At 35.9% G+C, this 19,774-nt stretch overlaps 1 protein-coding gene across 2 annotated transcripts; it reads right to left on the reverse strand.

Annotated features, from left to right (window-relative positions):
* Nucleotides 1-11,785: 11,785 nt before the first annotated feature.
* Nucleotides 11,786-19,500, reverse strand: LOC112043725 (putative uncharacterized protein DDB_G0282133). Of its 2 annotated transcripts, XM_024079259.2 has the most exons (4): nt 17,268-19,500; nt 14,268-14,459; nt 13,152-13,312; nt 11,786-12,788 (listed from the first exon to the last, which is right to left on the reverse strand). In XM_024079259.2, the coding sequence occupies exons 1-4, from the start codon at nt 19,185-19,187 to the stop codon at nt 12,548-12,550; spliced, it is 2,514 nt and encodes an 837-aa protein (XP_023935027.1). In that variant the 5' UTR covers nt 19,188-19,500; the 3' UTR covers nt 11,786-12,547. The 2 variants fall into 2 exon arrangements, with proteins under 2 accessions (XP_023935027.1, XP_023935029.1); XM_024079261.2 differs by lacking the exon at nt 14,268-14,459 and having other exon boundaries at nt 17,268-19,493.
* Nucleotides 19,501-19,774: the final 274 nt, after the last annotated feature.

Below are 19,774 nucleotides of genomic sequence, written 5' to 3' on the forward strand. Positions count from 1 at the left end.
ATCATTCCAATCACAAGACTGAATGATGGAAAAAAAGAAATTCTAGTCCTATTGGTGATAGCCCAGTGGATATGACCTCTGCCTCCGATTCCGGAGGGTGTGGTCATATCCCCATATGGGTTGATAATGATAATAATGAAATCCTGCGAATCCCCGGATTGTAAATAGAATAGTGCCACACTTGGTTGAACCAGGGGTGACAAATACAGGGCTAAATGGCTAGTATACAAATCTGCTCATGCGATGTGCGCAGTTTCTTCAATGCTGGACTGCTGGTCTGAGCTTATGAAAGCATGCTGATGCCTATTCACTCTTGCTTTGAAAGTGTTTAAATTATAAGTGTCAGGAAACACAACCGCCAGTATGCCGTGCTCAAATGCCGGGAAATGTAGAAAAATAGATGATTTATTAAAAAAAACTGAAGTTTTTAAATGCCAATCTGACTAGCTAGACAATCCTCGAAGACGAATAAAGTCTACATAAAGAACATAAACGCGAAATATACCGAAATACAAAGTGAATATTGAAAGAGATACTTAGGTAGGTACCTCCTACTTCTGAAAATCTCAACAATGCTAACCAAAAAATCAATTAGTTCATCAATATCTACGGCAAGGACTGATAAACTGTTGACAAAATTTAACTTGGCATAACCAAAGATATTCCGTACTCCATACCGTTTCCCATCAACCAATGAAAATGTTCCCTAAAGTTGCCCGTCTATGGTAAAGCTAACACCATGATCAGCCAAAACGTATCGTGATTGTCGATTATTTAAGCGAAATTTTGGCGTGACGTCAATACATAATTCATTGTGGAAAAATTGGTGGGTTTTTATTATTACACGCGTGCCGGCATTTTGTAATTAGGTGCGCCATTGATTGACTACAATGCGACTGGTTGAGCATTGACGTGACAAGGAACACTCTAATTAGGAACTTATATTACAAAATTAATGTTCCTTATTGGTTTTTATGTAAGAGTTCAATTTTACGCAACATGCTATTGATTAACTTACCAAGTAGGTATAATACTTATTAGACTCTTTTAAGTTAATCATTCAGACAAAATTAATAGATACCTTTTAATAGACACACATTACGTCTACGTACTAAAGTGGCACCGCCATCATTATCTACCCATATTCGGCTCACTGCTGAACTCGAGTCTCCTCTCAGAATGGGAGGGATTAGGCCAATAGTCCACCACGCTAGCCCAATGCGGATTGGCAGACTTCACACACGCAGAGATTTAACAAAATTCTTTGGTAAGCAGGTTTCCTCACGATGTTTTTCCTTCACTGTTTGAGACACGTGATAGGTACTTATTTAATTTCTTAATCTAAAGTGGTAACTATGTTCTAATTAGCCTGCACTTATAGATTTGATTTTTATTGGTGATACCTTGTGAAATTCGATAAAAACTATTATTTAGTTTTAATTGGGACTAATGTAACATGAAAGTCAGAATCATGAAAGATGATCAGATAACCTTTGTTATTTGGCACTAACCGGTAGCTTGCGACTCCTCAAATGTTATGACTAAGACTTATTTGTGAACAAATATACCAAGAAATACCCTAGTACAAAGCTCTATGTATATATTATCTAGTAAAAGATGATGGTATTCGAGTCGGTACACATGTACTAGATAATAAATAAATATTCCTGGCATTAGTTATACCTTTAACACTGATGATACACTATTACTACACTATGTTGTCAATGTGGATTGGACGGTTACTGTTTGTTTTGTTAAGTCGATAATTTTTATTACCGATGTTTGTTTGAGTTATATATAGTCGCAGTGCCAAAAAATTTACCAAATCATTTCACCGCGGCTGGTTGCCTCGACGGGTGACAGAAGGGCAGGCTCATTTTAAGCGCAAAGGATCAGCCTGTCTGGCTGGAAATGCCGCCAGTATTCTTGCCACCATTCCACGTGGGAATGATTTGTATAGTTATTAGGATAAGTTAGCGTAAGTTCCTTCCTCAATAAAATAATTAAAAAAAACTTATAAGTATATAGACGAAGTTTTCTATGATAAAGAATGAGTTAGAAGGTAGATACTGGGTACATTTCATAAAAAAATAAATACAATGACTTCGAGTACTAAATAGATTGATGATAAAATTAACCTACTTCAATTTGTCTATCAATGAATTCTGTTTTGAGGGATTTCGATATTCGAAAACCATCGACGCTTTTGAGCTGTAGAACTCATACTAAGTATATGCAAATTAGAGGCAGTTATTACTACTTTTATTTTTTCCGGTTTCCGATAACTCCGTTAGTCCGACTCTTAGTGATATTTTGTGAATTTTCCTAAATCAATAATATCGGTAAATTCATGTCACTAAACATAATAAACTAACTATAAGTATAAAAGTCAATAAACTTTGAGTACATGCTTGTCTTCTAAATAAGTACTAACTTCTGTTTGTATTTGATTATCAATAATGCAAGTCATAGTTATATCTCACTAGAGGGCGCCCGCAACTACGTCCGCGTGAAATTAAATTTTCCACTAATCCCGCATGAACTGTGGATTTTTTCGCCTATGTGGCATCTGTTCAGGAAGTCTTGGGTTCGAGTTGCGAAATACTGAGTTTTACTTTCTTCTAAGAAATTTTCACTAAAAATTCAGCTCGGAATGGGAAACTTGGTGGAATAACACCCCGTGCCTCGAATACCACGTGATAACGGTCATAAACATGAACAACGTGATCCAAAAAGTGTTAATCCTAAGCCTGCCAACCCGCATTTAAGCTTGTCGGGCCTAAGCTTCATTATTCATATCCACGCTTCTTTAGAATAGGCTAAAATTATAATGTAATAACATGGCAAACAATGATTTGGCGTTACTTTCTGTTTGACGTCCTCTAAACGATATTATTAACGAATGAAGAAGTTGGAAGTTCTAACTAAAATTAAATGTTTAGGAAAGTATCTTAGACACATTATGCGTCCGTAACTCACTAATTAGATAAGGACCTGTATCAGTAGATGTTACTTTTCTGTAAAAGTATATGATCAACGATCTAATGCGATTATAAAAACTGTCTATATAGAATCGATGTTTTATCGTAATCGTGCTCGTTGATTAAAGAGCACCGTAAAAATACCTTTTTGTGTAGTACACCATTCAGGTGTAAATAAAGGCAAAAACTTGTAGTTCTCTATCTAAGCTCGTTTGATTTTCAGAAAATGACAGACAATCCTGTTCGTGAATTTGGGTGCGATACTAGTCCTTATGTAATTGATCTGAGATCCGTAGGTATCGGATAATCTGATCTTGCAGCATGTCATACAAGGCAAGATTCAAGGACGCGGTAGACCTGGCAGACATACCTCCTGCTCGAATATCTCTGCGAGTGAGAGTTAGGAGCTCGAGCTGCTGTCTCTAAAGTAAATTATAGCAGCCACTGCGGCAAGGTTAGCAAGGCAAGACATCGGAAAGACAGGATGCGTGATTCTCGAATCTCGATCGATTATCAGTGTTAATTGATACACAGATACTTTATCAATGTCTGATATTATGCGAATGACCTATAAATCATATTGGTTGACCTCTAACTTAAGGGGAGTACTTATAGACGGTTTCTATTATCTGTTATTATTAATGTTTGAGAGCCATGATAGTCCAGTGGATTTGACCTCCGCCTCCAATTCCGAGGGCGTAGGTTCGAATCCGGTCCGGGGAATGCACCTCCAACTTTTCAGTTATGTGCATTTTGGAAAATTAAATATTATATGTCGCAAACGGTGAAGGAAAAACCTGCATACCTAAGAATTTTCTTAATTCTCTACGTGTGTGAAGTCTGCCAATCCGCATTGGGCCAGCGTGGTGGATTAAGGCCTAACCCCTCTTATTCTGAGGGGAGACTTGTGCTCAGCAGTGAGCTGAATATGGGTTGACAATGATGATGACGATGATTAATGTTTCAGTACATACGTACTTGCTTTAATTTATGAATATCAATGTAAAAATGTTTTTATTATTACACGCGTGCCGGCATTTTGTAATTAGGTGCGCCATTGATTGACTACAATGCGACTGGTTGAGCATTGACGTGACAAGGAACACTCTAATTAGGAACTTATATTACAAAATTAATGTTCCTTATTGGTTTTTATGTAAGAGTTCAATTTTACGCAACATGCTATTGATTTACTTACCAAGTAGGTATAAAACATATTAGACTCTTTTAAGTTAATCATTCAGACAAAATTAATAGATACCTTTTAATAGACACACATTACGTCTACGTACTAAAGTGTCACCACCATCATTATCAACCCATATTCGGCTCACTGCTGAACTCGAGTCACCTCTCAGAATGGGAGGGGTTAGGCCAATAGTCCACCACGCTAGCCCAATGCGGATTGGCAGACTTCACAAACGCAGAGATTTAACAAAATTCTTTGGTAAGCAGGTTTCCTCACGATGTTTTTCCTTCACTGTTTGAGACACGTGATAGGTACTTATTTAATTTCTTAATCTAAAGTGGTAACTATGTTCTAATTAGCCTGCACTTATAGATTTGATTTTTATTGGTGATACCTTGTGAAATTCGATAAAAACTATTATTTAGTTTTAATTTTGACTAATGTAACATGAAAGTCAGAATCATGAAAGATGATCAGATAACCTTTGTTTTTTAGCACTAACCGGTAGCTTGCGACTTCTCAAATGTTATGACTAAGACTTATTTGTGAACAAATATACCAAGAAATACCCTAGTACAAAGCTCTATGTATATATTATCTAGTAAAAGATGATGGTATTCGAGTTGGTACACATGTACTAGATAATGAATAAATATTCCTGGCATTAGTTATACTTTTAACACTGATGATACACTATTACTACACTATGTTGTCAATGTGGATTGGACGGTTACTGTTTGTTTTGTTAAGTCGATAATTTTTATTATCGATGTTTCTTTGAGTTTTATATAGTCGCAGTGCCAAAAAAATTTACCAAATCATTTCACCGCGGCTGGTTGCCTCGACGGGTGACAGAAGGGCTAGCTCATTTTATGCGTAAAGGTTCAGCCTGGCTGGCTGAAAATGCCGCCAGTATTCTTGCCACCATTCCACGTGGGAATGATTTGTATAGTTATTAGGATAAGTTAGCGTAAGTTCCTTCCTCAATAAAATAATTTAAAAAAACTTATAAGTATATAGACGAAGTTTTCCATGATAAAGAATGAGTTAGAAGGTAGATACTGGGTACATTTCATAAAAAAATAAATACAATGACTTCGAGTACTAAATAGATTGATGATAAAATTAACCTACTTCAATTTGTCTATCAATGAATTCTGTTTTGAGGGATTTCGATATTCGAAAACCATCGACGCTTTTGAGCTGTAGAACTCATACTAAGTATATGCAAATTAGAGGCAGTTATTACTACTTTTATTTTTTCCGGTTTCCGATAACTCCGTTAGTCCGACTCTTAGTGATATTTTGTGAATTTTCCTTAATCAATAATATCGGTAAATTCATGTCACTAAACATAATAAACTAACTATAAGTATAAAGTCAATAAACTTTGAGTACATGCTTGTCTTCTGAATAAGTACTAACTTCTGTTTGTATTTGATTATCAATAATGCAAGTCATAGTTATATCTCACTAGAGGACGCCCGCGACTTCCGGGAGTCGGCGTGAAATTAAATTTTCCACTAATCCCACATGAACTGTGGATTTTTTCGCCTATGTTCCATCAGTTCAGGAAATCTTGGTTCGAGCTACGAAATACTGAGCTTTATTTTCTTCTAAGAAATTTTCACTAAAAATTCTCAGCCCGGAGTGAGAAACTTATGACGGTCATTATCATGAACGAAAGTGATCCTAAAAGTGTTACTCCTAAGCCCGTCAGCCCGCCTTTCAGCTTGTCGAGCCTAAACTCCATATCCACGCCTCTTTAGAATAGGCTAAAATTATACTGTAATAACATGGCAAACAATGATTTGGCGTGACTTTCTGTTTGACGTGCTCTAAACGAGATTATAAACGAATGAAGAAGTTGGAAGTTCTAACTAAAATTAAATGTTTAGGAAAGTATCTTAGACACATTATGCGTCCGTAACTCACTGATTAGATAAGGACCTGTCTCGGTAGACGTTACTTTTCTGTCAAAGTATATGATCAACGATCTAATGCGATTATAAAAACTGTCTTTATAGAATCGATGTTTTATAGTTGTAATCGTGCTCGTTGGTTAAAGAGCACCGTAAAAATACCTTTTTGTGTAATACACCATAGTACACCAGGTGTAAATAAAGGCAAAATCTTGTACTCTATCTAAGCTCGTTTGATCTTCAGAAAATTACAAACAATCCTGTTCGTGAATTTGGGCGCGATACTTATGTAATTGATCTGAGTTCCGTAGGTATCGGATAATCTGATCTTGCAGGGTGTCATACAAGGCAAGATTCAAGGACGCGGTAGACCTGGCAGACATACCTCCTGCTCGAATATCTCTGCGAGTGAGAGTTAGGAGCTCGAGCTGCTGTCTCTAAAGTAAATTATAGCAGCCACTGCGGCAAGGTTAGCAAGGCAAGACATCGGAAAGACAGGATGCGTGATTCGTGCAGTGTTAATTGATACACAGATACTTTATCAATGTCTGATATTATGCGAATGACCTATAAATCATATTGGTTGACCTATAACTTAAGGGGAGTACTTATAGACGGTTTCTATTATCTGTTATTATTAATGTTTGAGAGCCATGATAGTCTAGTGGATTTGACCTCTGCCTCCGATTTCGAGGGTGTAGATTCGAATCTGGTCCGGGGCGTGCACCTTTAACTTTTCAGTTATGTGCATTTTGGAAAATTAAATATCATATGTCTCAAACGGTGAAGGAAAAACCTGCATACCTGAGAATTTTCTCAATTCTCTACGTGTGTGAAGTCTGCCAATCCGCAATGGGCCAGCGTGGTGGATTAAGGCCTAACCCCTCTTATTTTGAGGGGAGACTTGTGCTCAGCAGTGAGCTGAATATGGGTTGACAATGATGATGATGATAATGATTAATGTTTCATTAAATACTTATACTTTTATTTTATGAATATCAATTTAAACGGCTCGAGTTGCAGCTTGCACGAAAATGACAATAAGTACCTATTTAACCAAGGACCTTGAGATCATGTGTCCTACCTAGTACACAATATGTTCACAAGGTTCGAGTCCTGGTTTGAGCTTAGACCGAAGTTAGGAAGGTGGTGGTGTAATGGTTTCACACCTTCGTCAATCTGAGAGCACGTTAAGCCATCGCTCCCGATTATGGGTTGTCAATGCCGGCCCCGGTTGTTAATCTTGGTTCCGGTTATTATCAATAAAAAATGGTTGTGGTCGTTAAATAATTTTATTATTACAATATCGAGGGAGGCTTGCCGTTAAAATAGGGAGGCCTGCTATTTGCCAATAATAATTATAATCATCAAGGAATGTTAAGTTAATTATTATTGTTCCGATAGTCGTTTCAAAGCTTCGACCAACACCTTAAGAAGCTTTCGCTTAACTTTTGGATCAATGGTCGTTTTGATCAGTTCATCTGTTTAGCCGTGAAAAGGTAGCAGAAGACAGACAGACTTACTATTACATTTATAAATTAGTACAGATAATTATAGCTTAACTTGCTGAAATATTCAAATCTAACTTTTTAGAATTACGTCTTCGCCTTAAGCATGTCACAGAAAACATATAACCATGTTCAGTGTTGTATTCTCGTAATTGAATTACCTACTAGACGATCATGAAGCATGCTCTATGTAGCTGTATACATATGTAGGTACATACACCGCTACATAGAGCATGCTTCATTGCTAAATAGGCTACAAATAGCCAAGGATTTTGTAAGTTGTGATTTTACTCGTTTCTGTAGTGCACGAGCTTTATTTTAAGTCCGAACTATACTGTACAGCAAATATCGTCACTTTAAGTAAAAATTGGAAAATTCCTTATCCAACTATGTATTCCGTGGGTCAACATAGGTTTGTATTGAGCCCTTACGTTAGGCAATATTTTTTTGCATGTATGAAATGCACGCCACTGCATATAATGTAAGCCTTTTTTTACGATTTAACGATTAAGGCATTTTATTTCATAAAAAGCTTGTGTTTAACTAACCCGGATACTGTTAGGTAGTGTGTGGATCGAATTCTTTCTTAAACAAAAAAACAGATAAGTAATAATAATAATTTGTTAAGTACTTTAAAAGCTACGATACCACAGACACACACCAACCATATAAAACTTTACGTGAAGATTTTAAATATCATCGTTATCAACCCATATTCGGCTCACTGCTGAGCTCAAGCCTCCTCTCAGAATGAGAGGGGTTAGGCCAATAGTCACGCTGGCCCAATGCGGATTGGCAGACTTCACATACGCAGAGAATTAAGGAAGTTCTCTGGTAGGTATGCAGGTTTCCTCACGATGTTTTCCTTCACAACATGACGAACACATTCGTCATGTTGTGAAGTTTTTGAGACACATGATATTTAATTTCTTAAAATGCACACAAATGAACAATTGGAGATGCATAACCCGGACCGGATTCGAACCCACACCCTCCGGAATCCGAAGCAGAGGTCATATCCACTGGGCTATCACAGCTCTAATTTTTTAAATATAATATGTCTTAGGTAAATAATTCATTTAGTTGCAGATGTGTCTAAGCTAATTATAAAGTCTAGATCCAGATAATTTGACTTGGCGCAACATTTTCGTGGGAAAGGTATTCCAAACTTGAGAACAACGAAAACTGCAATAAAGAACTCGTGACGAACAACCGCTAACCATGACCCGAGCACTAATTAAAGCAACTAAAATTTTTTATTCTTAACAATTACCTCACCACAGACGCCTGAATTATTAGCAAATAAAATTATGCACGTGATTGCAGTTTTATTAGTTTTCATCAGGCGCCTATACACTTCTAAATTACCTCATAAATTAATAATTCACCCTCTTTTAACTAATTAATACTTAACTAATTTGTTTGTGGGGTTTTTATAAGGATCTTATCTAAACCAATATTATAAAGCAGAAGAGTTTGTTTGTTTCATTGAACGCGCTAATCTCAGGAACTCCTGGTCCGATTTGAAAAATTCTTTGTGAATGTTAACATGTGAATGTTAACTTGGCTCTTGTAGAAAACTGTATTATGAAAAGTTTTTCTGATAAAGTTCATTTAAATACAATATAATTATCTATTACCCTTTTTACATTTGTTGGGTAGTAATATACCTTTGAATGGGGGCTGTGAACGTTAAATTCATTTACAATCAGAAGTATCAGAAGACCGGACTTAAACTGCTCTCCGAGCCACGGCAAAGTACACCACATTCTCAAAGAAAATTTCCGAGAAAGAAACACTCAGTAGGTAGAAAGTCAAACTTTCAAAGCCAAAGCCTGAGCCAGGACTCGAACCCGGGACCTCGACAGCCGGTCGCGCCATTGTTAGACATTTTGTCTATTTCTCTTCACGAGATAATTATGTCGTTGGTAGCTTGCTAAGCCTACTCGACCTTTGAAACCTGTTACTTCTCAAAGCCACATACTACGGTATGTGGCTTTTTACGGATTTTACTATAGGTATACCTATAGTAAAATCATGGGCTGAGAAGCTTTTACAAGATTGCGAAAGTCACAGGTTCTCAATTTATTAGGATCATTTAAAAAAGATACGATTATTTTTGCATTAATTAATTGAAATTTATTCTTCTTCTGAAAAAATTTATCTTAGATTTTTCCATTCTTAAAGTTGTTTCTGAAAGGCTTCATTTTATTACAATATAAATAAATAAAAAAAACCCTGAAGAAATTTTTTTTTTTTCATTAATACGAATAACTGGCTGGTTTCTTCCGCACAGATCCCATTTCTGAGGAAATTCGGAATAATCTATATTCGTGTAAATACGGAGATTCATTATTATCAGTCAATGATGAATCTCCGCAATTTCCTTGATTTTTCGTTCCATAAGAATCATTTGCAAAATATCAAAAAAACCGATCAGATTGGTAGTTGCACGTCACCAGCTAAGAATTGGCCTCATGTTGAAGTCACATGGGCCAACGACTGGTCCAAGGAGGCAGTTATTTGATATAATATATGGATCATCATCATCATCACATCAGCCGATGGACGTCCACTGCAGGACATAGGCCTTTTGTATAGACTTCCAAACATCACGATACTGCGAAACCCTGCGACTCGCTTGATGTCGTCAGTCCACCTGGTGGGGGGGTCGGCCAACACTGCGCTTACTAGTGCGGGGTCGCCATTCCAGCACATTGGGACCCCAACGTCCATCGGCTCTTCGAACAATGTGCCCCGCCCATTGCCACTTCAGCTTCGCATCTCGTTGAGCTATTTCGGTGACTTTGGTTCTTCTGCGGATCTCCTCATTCCTGATTCGATCACGCAGAGATAGTTCTAACATAGCTCGTTCCATCACCCACTGTGTGACTGAGCCTTCTTATGAGGCCCATAGTTAGCGACCAAGTTTGTATGGACAGCAAAAACAAGTAATATATGGATAGTTTTATAATATTTACAATGCAGCTATGGATTATGGATCGGAATCTGTAGTAAACAAGGTGTCTGTTTAGCAGAGCGCGAGTAAAAGCGCTCTCCCAACCGCGACCGTGCGTTGATCTTGTGCGTGCGAGCCACCCATATATTTGAGTGTACTAACTACTCGTAGTATTATCTGCACATTTGCGATCACAATCGATATTTTGTAATTAAGCTGGTGTCATAATGCAATCCTGTGATCATTAGCTAAACATTACATCATCATTAACTACCTTCCAGCTCTTTCTTCGCAAGTTCTCTCGTCAATAATTGTATTTTTGTGTGCAATTAAGTATTTCTTCTTCTTCTTCTTGAAAAGGGAAGTGTTTGTTAACAGTCAAAGGATCCTTTAACCCTACACACATCGTTCACAAGTGCGTGACTCCACTCAAGATCATTCTCTGCCACTCTGGGTTTATTGGTAACATTCTTAGTGGGAATTGTTAGACCTGACGGACTTATTACTTACTCAATAATTGTGTTTGCAGACAACCGCTTCTGATGTGAAACCCCTTATACTCTGACACAATTGTTTCAATAAAATTGCAAGTTTTAGGTCATATTTTAGTAGGACTATGCAAGACGTACAGGACTAAAATAATAAAATTATCGTTAGTTTATTTATTTATGTAGAACAGAAATTTGCCGCCCCCTAAAATCTGCCGCTCTAGGCTCCAGCGTACTTAGCTTACTGGCAATTCCGCCACTGATTAACTACCCATTATTGGCCCACTGTTGAGCACGATTCTCCTCTAAGAATCTAAGAATGAGAGGGGTTAGGCTAATAGTCCACCACGCTGGCAGACTTCACACACGCAGAGAATTAAGAAAAATTCTCAGGTATTTACGTTTCCTCACGATGTTGTTCCTTCACCGTTTTGGGACACGTGGTATTTTCTAATTCTAATTTCTTATAATGCACATTTACATAAACACACAGATGAAATATCTTAGCTAAATTGTCAACTGTCTGTGTTTGTCTTGTTTGTGCGGTCATTTATGGTTTATAAAAACACATGTATTTTTTATTTTTCTTTTATTTACAATTTAATAGTATGCGAATTATTTACCTCATTAAAAGATAAATATTAGACATAAGAATGAAGAATAATTTCGACAATTTATGCAGAGCATATAAAATAGATTAAACATTTTTTTTTATGATTGGACGTTTGGCACGTTGAAATGTAAAATAAATAATAAGCAGATATAAATAGGACCTAGCTTTATAAAACTAAACAGTTAAATTTATGAAACACTTATAAACCTACTAGTTAACTAAATATATAATATTTACACTAATATAAGAAATGCATGTTGTTATTAAAAATGTCGTAAAAAACTTTTCACACCACAGCTTGGGTGTTATCATCACAGTTGCTAAAATGATAATTTTGCTCGGCTCGAAATTAAACTGCATGATGTAAATATTTTCCTTAAAGAATTTAAAAAACAACCGTAAGATTTTCCGACTCCAGTCATGAAGTGCTTAAATGTCAGTAAGTTTGATTAAGTGAATATTTGATTTATTTTGCTATTTATCGCGAAAACCTGATGAATATGAGGAACAGCATCACCCATTACAAAATTTGACTTCGCAATGACACATTGTAGATTTAACATCTACTGAAAATGCTCCGGTTTCGGGGCAATTTACGTAAAAGATTTAAGTTTTTCGCGGAAAATCCAAGTACCATTATAAACGCAAAAGGTGTGTGTGTGTATTATATATGTAATATATGTTTGTAACTCTTTCACAAAAACCGAAGGGATTTAGCTGAAATTTATTCCAGAAAAAATAATGAATCACGGGGAGATTTGTGAAAAACTGATTTTCACGCAGGCGAAGTCGCAGGCATCCTCTAACAGCAAAATTTATGAAATATTCACTATTCATAATGACCTTCTGCATATTGACGCCTGCTTTTATTCAACACTTATAAAGTGTTAACATTTACCAGTTCTTTTGCAATAACGCTCAAAATCACTATCACTGTCATAGTCATCAAATTCGTCCCGGTATCTATGGGGAGAACGGTATTCAGAGGAATCCATATTCCTATATGGTCTTCTTTGTCTCTGGTCTTGGTAGCTGGAAGGTCGCCGATTAGGATTTTTTCTTCTACTGCGATCTTGGTATGGAGCGCGCGATGGTCGCTTGGGGTTGGATGATGGACGCTTGCGAGAACTGAAACGTAAAAAAAATTTATATAACAATAGCGCAACTTTTGAATAGATTAAGGTTCCCGGTTACTGAAAAAAAACACTAGTAGGTAAGTATCAAATTTGTTTTACAGCGAAGAGAATGAAGGTAAGATTGACATGCTCAGGTTTCTAGCATAGGTAAGCTGCTTATAGGTGTTAAGACAGGCGTTAGAAGGTCCGTTAAAAACACATGTTCGTCAGACACTCAACTTCGTGGCAAAATCTTCGTCAGATGGAGGCAATCTAAGATGAGGGACGCCTGCGACTTCGGCCGCGTAGAAGCCTTTGGGCCTATCGCTAAATCCGTAACAGAAGTTGCTAAAAATGTACAAAAATAAGTGCTTACTTCTTTTGTCGTTTGTTATATGGCCGGTCAGGGTCTGGTCGCGGAACATAGTCCTCTTCATAGGGATCTGTATCCCTTTCCTCGTGAGGTTTAGTGTGGTGGAACACTGGTCGGATTTGTGGAATGTGCACTGGATATGGTTTTATCACTGGTACTCGAACCTGGTAATGTATATAAGTACGATTATTAAGTACATGACAGTAAACCGTCACGGTAAACTGAAGAAAATAAACAGTAGAGTTCTACAAAATGTAATTTGTTAAATTGAACAATAATTAATTTACGGAAATTTGTTATGAAAAATAAATAATTTAATTTATTTTACTATTCTCCGTTAAATACGACGAACTGTGAAAAAATCACGTAAATCCAAGAGATACCCCGCTAAGTATCTAGGTACCTACGATTCACTGCGAAACCAGAGAATTCTGTGGAGATTTTAGATTTATATATTTTATTACATTGATACCTACCTAGATATACATATATACATTATAATATTAAAAGGTACTCCCCATGATATGTTAATATTTTCTAATAAAAATAGTGCATTATTTACAACATATAAAATTATTTACACTATTATACATAGGTACAATATCATACAATACAATATATTATACAAAATAAGGTAAGTAAGTAATAAAATAGCTCTGTTGGTTAATGCACTAGTAATTGAATACTATTTCTTTATTTATATAGGAATATAGAAAAAAAAATATAAAAAAAAAATAAAATTGTTAAACAGACATCTAAATTAAATTTACATTATCTTATTTCACTCTCGTTGCCATGTTGCTGCACGTAGGTAAATCCCGTTCTTGTAGGAATGTTAGGGGGGTAAAAAGTACCATAATATGTGTTATTCCAGACTTCAATCTTATTTGGGTTCAGCCGTTCAAACATAATTGAATAACAAACATCCATCCATCCAAACTTTCACATCGATAAAATAGATTGTATAACACTTCTAAACAATTAGTTATCTACATATAAAAGCGAAAAGCTTGTGGAAAATTATACACAAGATAATTCGCGGTTAATTCGCACAACCCGAAAATAATTAAGATGTTACGTAGACTTGTTAGAATGGCTATGTTATACTACTGAACGCACCTGTTTTATAACAGGTACCGGTACAGGCTTCTCTATAGGATAAGGGACCTTTTTGATGACCGGGTACGGCACGGGCTTCTCAACCGGCACGGTTAGTTCACGAATAACCGGCACGGCGACTGGTTTTGGAATCGGTACTCTAACCGGATATGGCTGCGGCACCGGTACTACAACCGGATGTGGAACTTCTATCTGTAATTTGATTTGCAAACGGAAACTAAGTGCAAAAGAACCACACCTATGAACTATTTTGATATTATCACTAGATACCTCTAGGCAGATAAAACATAATTTAAGAGATGTGTTGGTGTGAATAAAAAGGTGTGTGGCTAGCTTTAGCTTTGGTGACAGAGGTGGTCCAGCTGGCTTATTCACTAATTTGATCTTTATTTAACAATCTATTAAAATAAACATCAAATCAACTGAGAAATGTCATCTACCTACTGTTTGATATCCACGAAGGGTTGTCAGTAAGCACCGGATGACATTTGTTACAGACATTTGTGACAGAATCTCATTTTCGTATATTATGTCAACTAATGTATAGGTACGTCAAAGTTAGTGAATTAGCCTGCAGAACTTTATCACATATTATATATAATTTATTATGTAGATAACAGACATAGTGCGGGATTGTTTGTACAAAATTCGTTAGTAGTTTTACAAATATTCTAATTCTCTTTCTTTCATTTATAACAGCAGACTAGCTGCTTTTTTATCAAAATTGCAATTACTATGTTTTCATCCGGCAAATTTATAAAGTGTATGTAAGTAGCAGATTTAGCTCTAGCTTTCTAAGTAGGTACATAATATAAATAGCATTTTCCCAAAAATCATGTGGTTGAAGTTTTTCACACGGCGCAATGCGCATGATTATAGATAAGTTGGGAATAATAGTAATTTAGAAATTTACCAAATCCAGGAATAAACCAGAGATACCAATCCTATGTAGGTGTAATCAAATCGATCTTCATTCATTTACATATTTCAATTAGGCTCAAGCACTTTTGAAACGTCAAGTTATGTCATATAATGGTGGTAATTAAAGGTTTTTTTTCCACCATTTTATAAACCTAACTAGAACTAAGTAGGTACACAATCGTATAGTGCAGTCCAACACCGAGCTTTTTATCGTTGACTAGCGGAGCCGGTCAAGCTTCGCTTTGACTTATGTGCACTTCTTCCCTATCCCTACTCTACACTACTCTACCTCTACCCTGCCCTACCCCCTACCCCTTGACTCTTAAACGTTTGTATGGGAAAAAGAAAAGGGTTGTTTTTATGGTTTTCCCGGCAATTATTCTAATTTTTCTTTTTAACCTTTTAAACCTTCCCTATACCTCTACGAACATTTTAAGACTAAGATAAGATAAATCCGGTCAGCCGTTCTCGAGTTTTAACGAGACTGACGAACAGAATATTTTTTTAATATATAGGTATAATCATTAACACTATAACAAAACTTTGCTATTAATCATTAAAGTGTTTTTCAGATAGCATGGGTATATGGTGACAATCGCCTGTATGACGTTCTTATTACGTACTATTATCGTGAATCACGACAAATTTTCAAGAGTGAAACGAACTGTCACCTGCACCATCCTACATGAAACGAAATGCAAGAAATAATCAAGTCCGTACTTAAATATTTAGATACGCAAGAATCAATAAAAGTGCACACTGGTTAACAGCTGGATAACGTTTTTCATGCTCCTTATAATGAGGTAAAATTGAACATGTCTATAACATTGCCGCATACTTCTACGTTTATAGGCAATTAAGTAACACGCAAAGTGCAAGAAAATCATAACGTGACATAAATTCCGAACCCCATTTACATAGCCTATTAGAAATAATTACCCATCTTCCTCTTCCTATCATCACGATAGTACCATCAATTGCATTGTTATAATTATTTTGTGCATTTATTTTTCAATACATACATAGAACTAATTATAATTATTTATTGTCTAATGTGTGTTTTAACTTTCAAATATGTGGGTTAATTGGAAATATTGAAACATTAAATTAATAAAAGTATTAAAATAACTATATAAAATCGAATATGATTAAATAAATGAGACTGAAATGAAAACCTGAAAAACCAACTAGGTGGTTTATTGAATGGAACGTAAAATCAAATGGCTCACCTGATTTCTAATAAAAACCCATCCCGTATGAACGGACATCTACCTACACCACAGAAAACATATGTATATACTCTTTCGAAACATATAATAATACATGATAATATACACCTGTTGTTGATTTATATATAATTTTTATATATCTATAAATCAATCTATAAAATACAATTTTTTACCTATAGGTATTTAAGTGTTAATTTCTTGTATCTATCCTAATTCGGACTACTTTAGTATTTTAGTCGAGTACGAACGATTTTTGGGCGGTAAATCCAAAAATTGTTCGTACTCAACTAAAATATTAAAGTAGTCTGTACGGCCTCTAAAAGACGAACACCTATGGAGACAATACCTTATTTTAAGCAAGATGCTTTTTTAGTGTCAGTAAGAAAGCTTTCACAAACGATTATAGTCATAAATCGACTGTAATTCTTAGGTTAAGAGCTGATTACTATATCTATGTCGGTAAACTATTAATTATGTTTGAATTTATTTTCACTTTCAATATTCAATATAGTCTATTACGAAATTCATTGTTATTGAAGATAGCAAGCTGCTCGATATAAATGTGTAAAGAACAATCGTAATATTATAGGTTAATACTAACCGACTACTTAACTAGAACACGGAGTTTAGTTTCATGATTTCACCGAGCAGGTGTAATCATATAGGCGCATCATCTTACTGACCACAGGCGATGAAAAATAGTGCGCGACGTCCAACGCTATTCACACGATCCGCATTCCATCTTCTCTTTTTTTACTGATTAATTATATAAATTATAATCAAGCGGTGAAGGATTCCAAGCCAGTGCACATAGTAAATCTTACATTCTAGCAGTCAGAGTTTTACTTACCGGGTAAGGTTTCGGAAGTGGAACGTGAACTGGTTTCGGTTCTGATGCAAATGATTCGTATTCACGTATGGAGTCTCTGTATTTCGCCTTCAGGAAGTTCTGCTTCCATTTTGCGGCGAGCTTTTTGTAATCGACATCTTCGTCAAAGTTGTAATTTGGCTTGAAGGATGGCACGTAGGAGGGATGCGATGTGTCGTGATTCCTTAGCCCCAACAAATCTTCTTCGGATTTATATCTATTGTTCAGTTCTTTTGTCGTCCAATCGTACTGATCTCTACTTTTTACAGGTTTATACGGTTTATAGCTATCAAGAAAACCCCAATCACTTGGTTTATTTTCAAAGTACTTCTCAAAGTCGAGGCTCGGTTGTCGCTTTGGGATATGTACGATGTCATCATTGAGTTCGTCATTGAACGAAGGTTTTTTGGGATGACTTTTGAAAGAAGAAAACTCGGTGTCCTTAAATATACTTCCCCAATGCGAGGTCGTTGCAGGTGTTGTAAATGAACTTTTAAAGCCATTAAAGTTATCTTCTGGTAATTTATATTTGTTTTTAGATACAGAAAATATGTTGTCGTTATCAAAATTATACACAGATTTAATATTTGATGTTTTATAGGATGAAGAGTATTCTTTATCCGGAATTTGATAATCAACGAAATCGAGATTACTGCTGGCGGGGACAATTTCATCTATGCTACTATTGAAAGGTCTTTTCGGCAATTCAGAGTCATACTTAAAACTAGTATTACTATAGTTTGTAGAATACTCATACCCTTTCATTGAATTGCCGTGTTTATTAACATTATTTTCGACACCCGTATTCCATTGCTTATTTTTAACTTTATCTTTGTAATCATGTTTGAACTTGTTCTTTTTAAAGTTGTTAAAGTTAATCGGATAATTTTCAGAGACATCTTCATTTTTTAATGAATTTACTTCTGGTATAGTTTTCTCATCTGTTTTTATAAAGGAATTAATTTTCTCATTCTTAAAGTTCCATTTATCACTATACGGCTGCTCTTCCTTATCTTTAGTATTAAATTTATTATTATCCAATGATCCATATGAAGGATTTAAATGTACGTTACTAACTCCGTTATTAAATATGTCTAAGTGGTATGGTTTATGCATTGATTCTGTAAACTTTGACTCTACGCTTGTTGGGTAATAATTTTTTATATTAGTAAAATCAACTACCTTGGGAAATTTTAATTGTGTAGTATCCAAAGACCCCTTTACCGATTTTTCAGCATCGGATTGCCCGGGTGACACTTGAGGATAATAATTATTATTACTTACGTTATCCGTGTCTGCTGTATTACCATTTATAGCTGAAGAAACACTATTGAAAATGTTATAATCCGTTGAATTTACATTACCGAAGTTTTTAATTTTACCTTTAGAACTTAGTTTCGTTCCATAAATAGGAGAATTACTGTCGAAATTATTGAAATCATATACATCTTTTGTTCCAGTATTCTTGTTTTGTTCACCGTTTGTATCGTAACTTTGTGATGTAAAAAAGTTCATGGATACAGGTTGGTAAGGTTTCACGTGAGTTTCAAATCCATCACTAGAAATGGTGTGCGAAGATGCATCTGGTTGAGGATCGTAGAAACTTCCTAGTCCCGTTGTATCTATAGATGATGGGAAAGCTGGCGCGTACAACCGCGTCGAAGAATCTCGGCTATTGCCAGTCAAGTAAGTGGCATAGTCAGGCGAACTGGGCACAAATCCTTCGTATGCTCCAACATCTTTAAATCCAAAAGTCGAGTATGTCACAACATTGGGTTGTGGGGTTGATTCGGTAGCTTCGAGACTTATGCGTTTCTTCTTGGGCCTCTTCCCGTTAACGTTCAGAATCAAGGCTAGCGTCACTAGTGATATGCAGATAAACTTGATATTCATGATGTTCATTGGTGTGGAATACGCGCTCTTCGCATTGTCCGAAGGCGTGGACGGTACGTGGTGTCCGAGAAACGACTGAGCTAACAGCTAATAGGACGTTGAACGGTGCCGAGCTACATCGGGGGTGCGAAGCCCGGAGCTGACGTGACTGACTCTCAGTCCTACGAAAACGAAAGCGTTCACGCTTGAAGGAACAGAAAAATTTCCACCCGATCATTATCATTGTTTGCTAATAATATTGACTGCATTTAAATAATTCATTGTCATTATTATGCCTGATTAATTTTTCGTGCACAATTGTGACTTCCTATTTAATATTTCAGTCTGTTGCAAGACTTTTAATTGACATTCTAATTTTTGTTTCCCTCATAAATATGCACATTATTGGCGTCATTCAATTTGTGCACATACTTAATTGAAAAATTACATAATTAAAAAAAAATTCAGGGCATTGCAGCTCATGCCGGGTAAAACCATTACCTAACAATATAGGTAATACGTACATACTGAGATATTAAAAAAATTATCGAACGCCTGTCGCCATATGCGGTCCTAAACGGTTTGCGGATTACTTGAGACACTTATTTTGTTTCTAA

This window comes from Bicyclus anynana, chromosome 7 (genome assembly GCF_947172395.1).
Source record: "Bicyclus anynana chromosome 7, ilBicAnyn1.1, whole genome shotgun sequence".
Lineage (NCBI taxonomy): Eukaryota > Metazoa > Arthropoda > Insecta > Lepidoptera > Nymphalidae > Bicyclus > Bicyclus anynana.

Excerpts from the sequence above, each read along its gene's own strand:
- LOC112043725 (XM_024079259.2), bottom strand. The coding sequence starts at position 19,187 with ATGAACATCATGAATATCAAGTTTATCTGCATATCACTAGTGACGCTA. Across the intron at positions 14,460-17,267 it reads CACTTCCGAAACCTTACCCG|ATAGAAGTTCCACATCCGGT; the intron begins GTAAGTAAAACT and ends ATCAAATTACAG. Across the intron at positions 12,789-13,151 it reads TATAACAAACGACAAAAGAA|TTCTCGCAAGCGTCCATCAT; the intron begins GTAAGCACTTAT and ends TTTACGTTTCAG.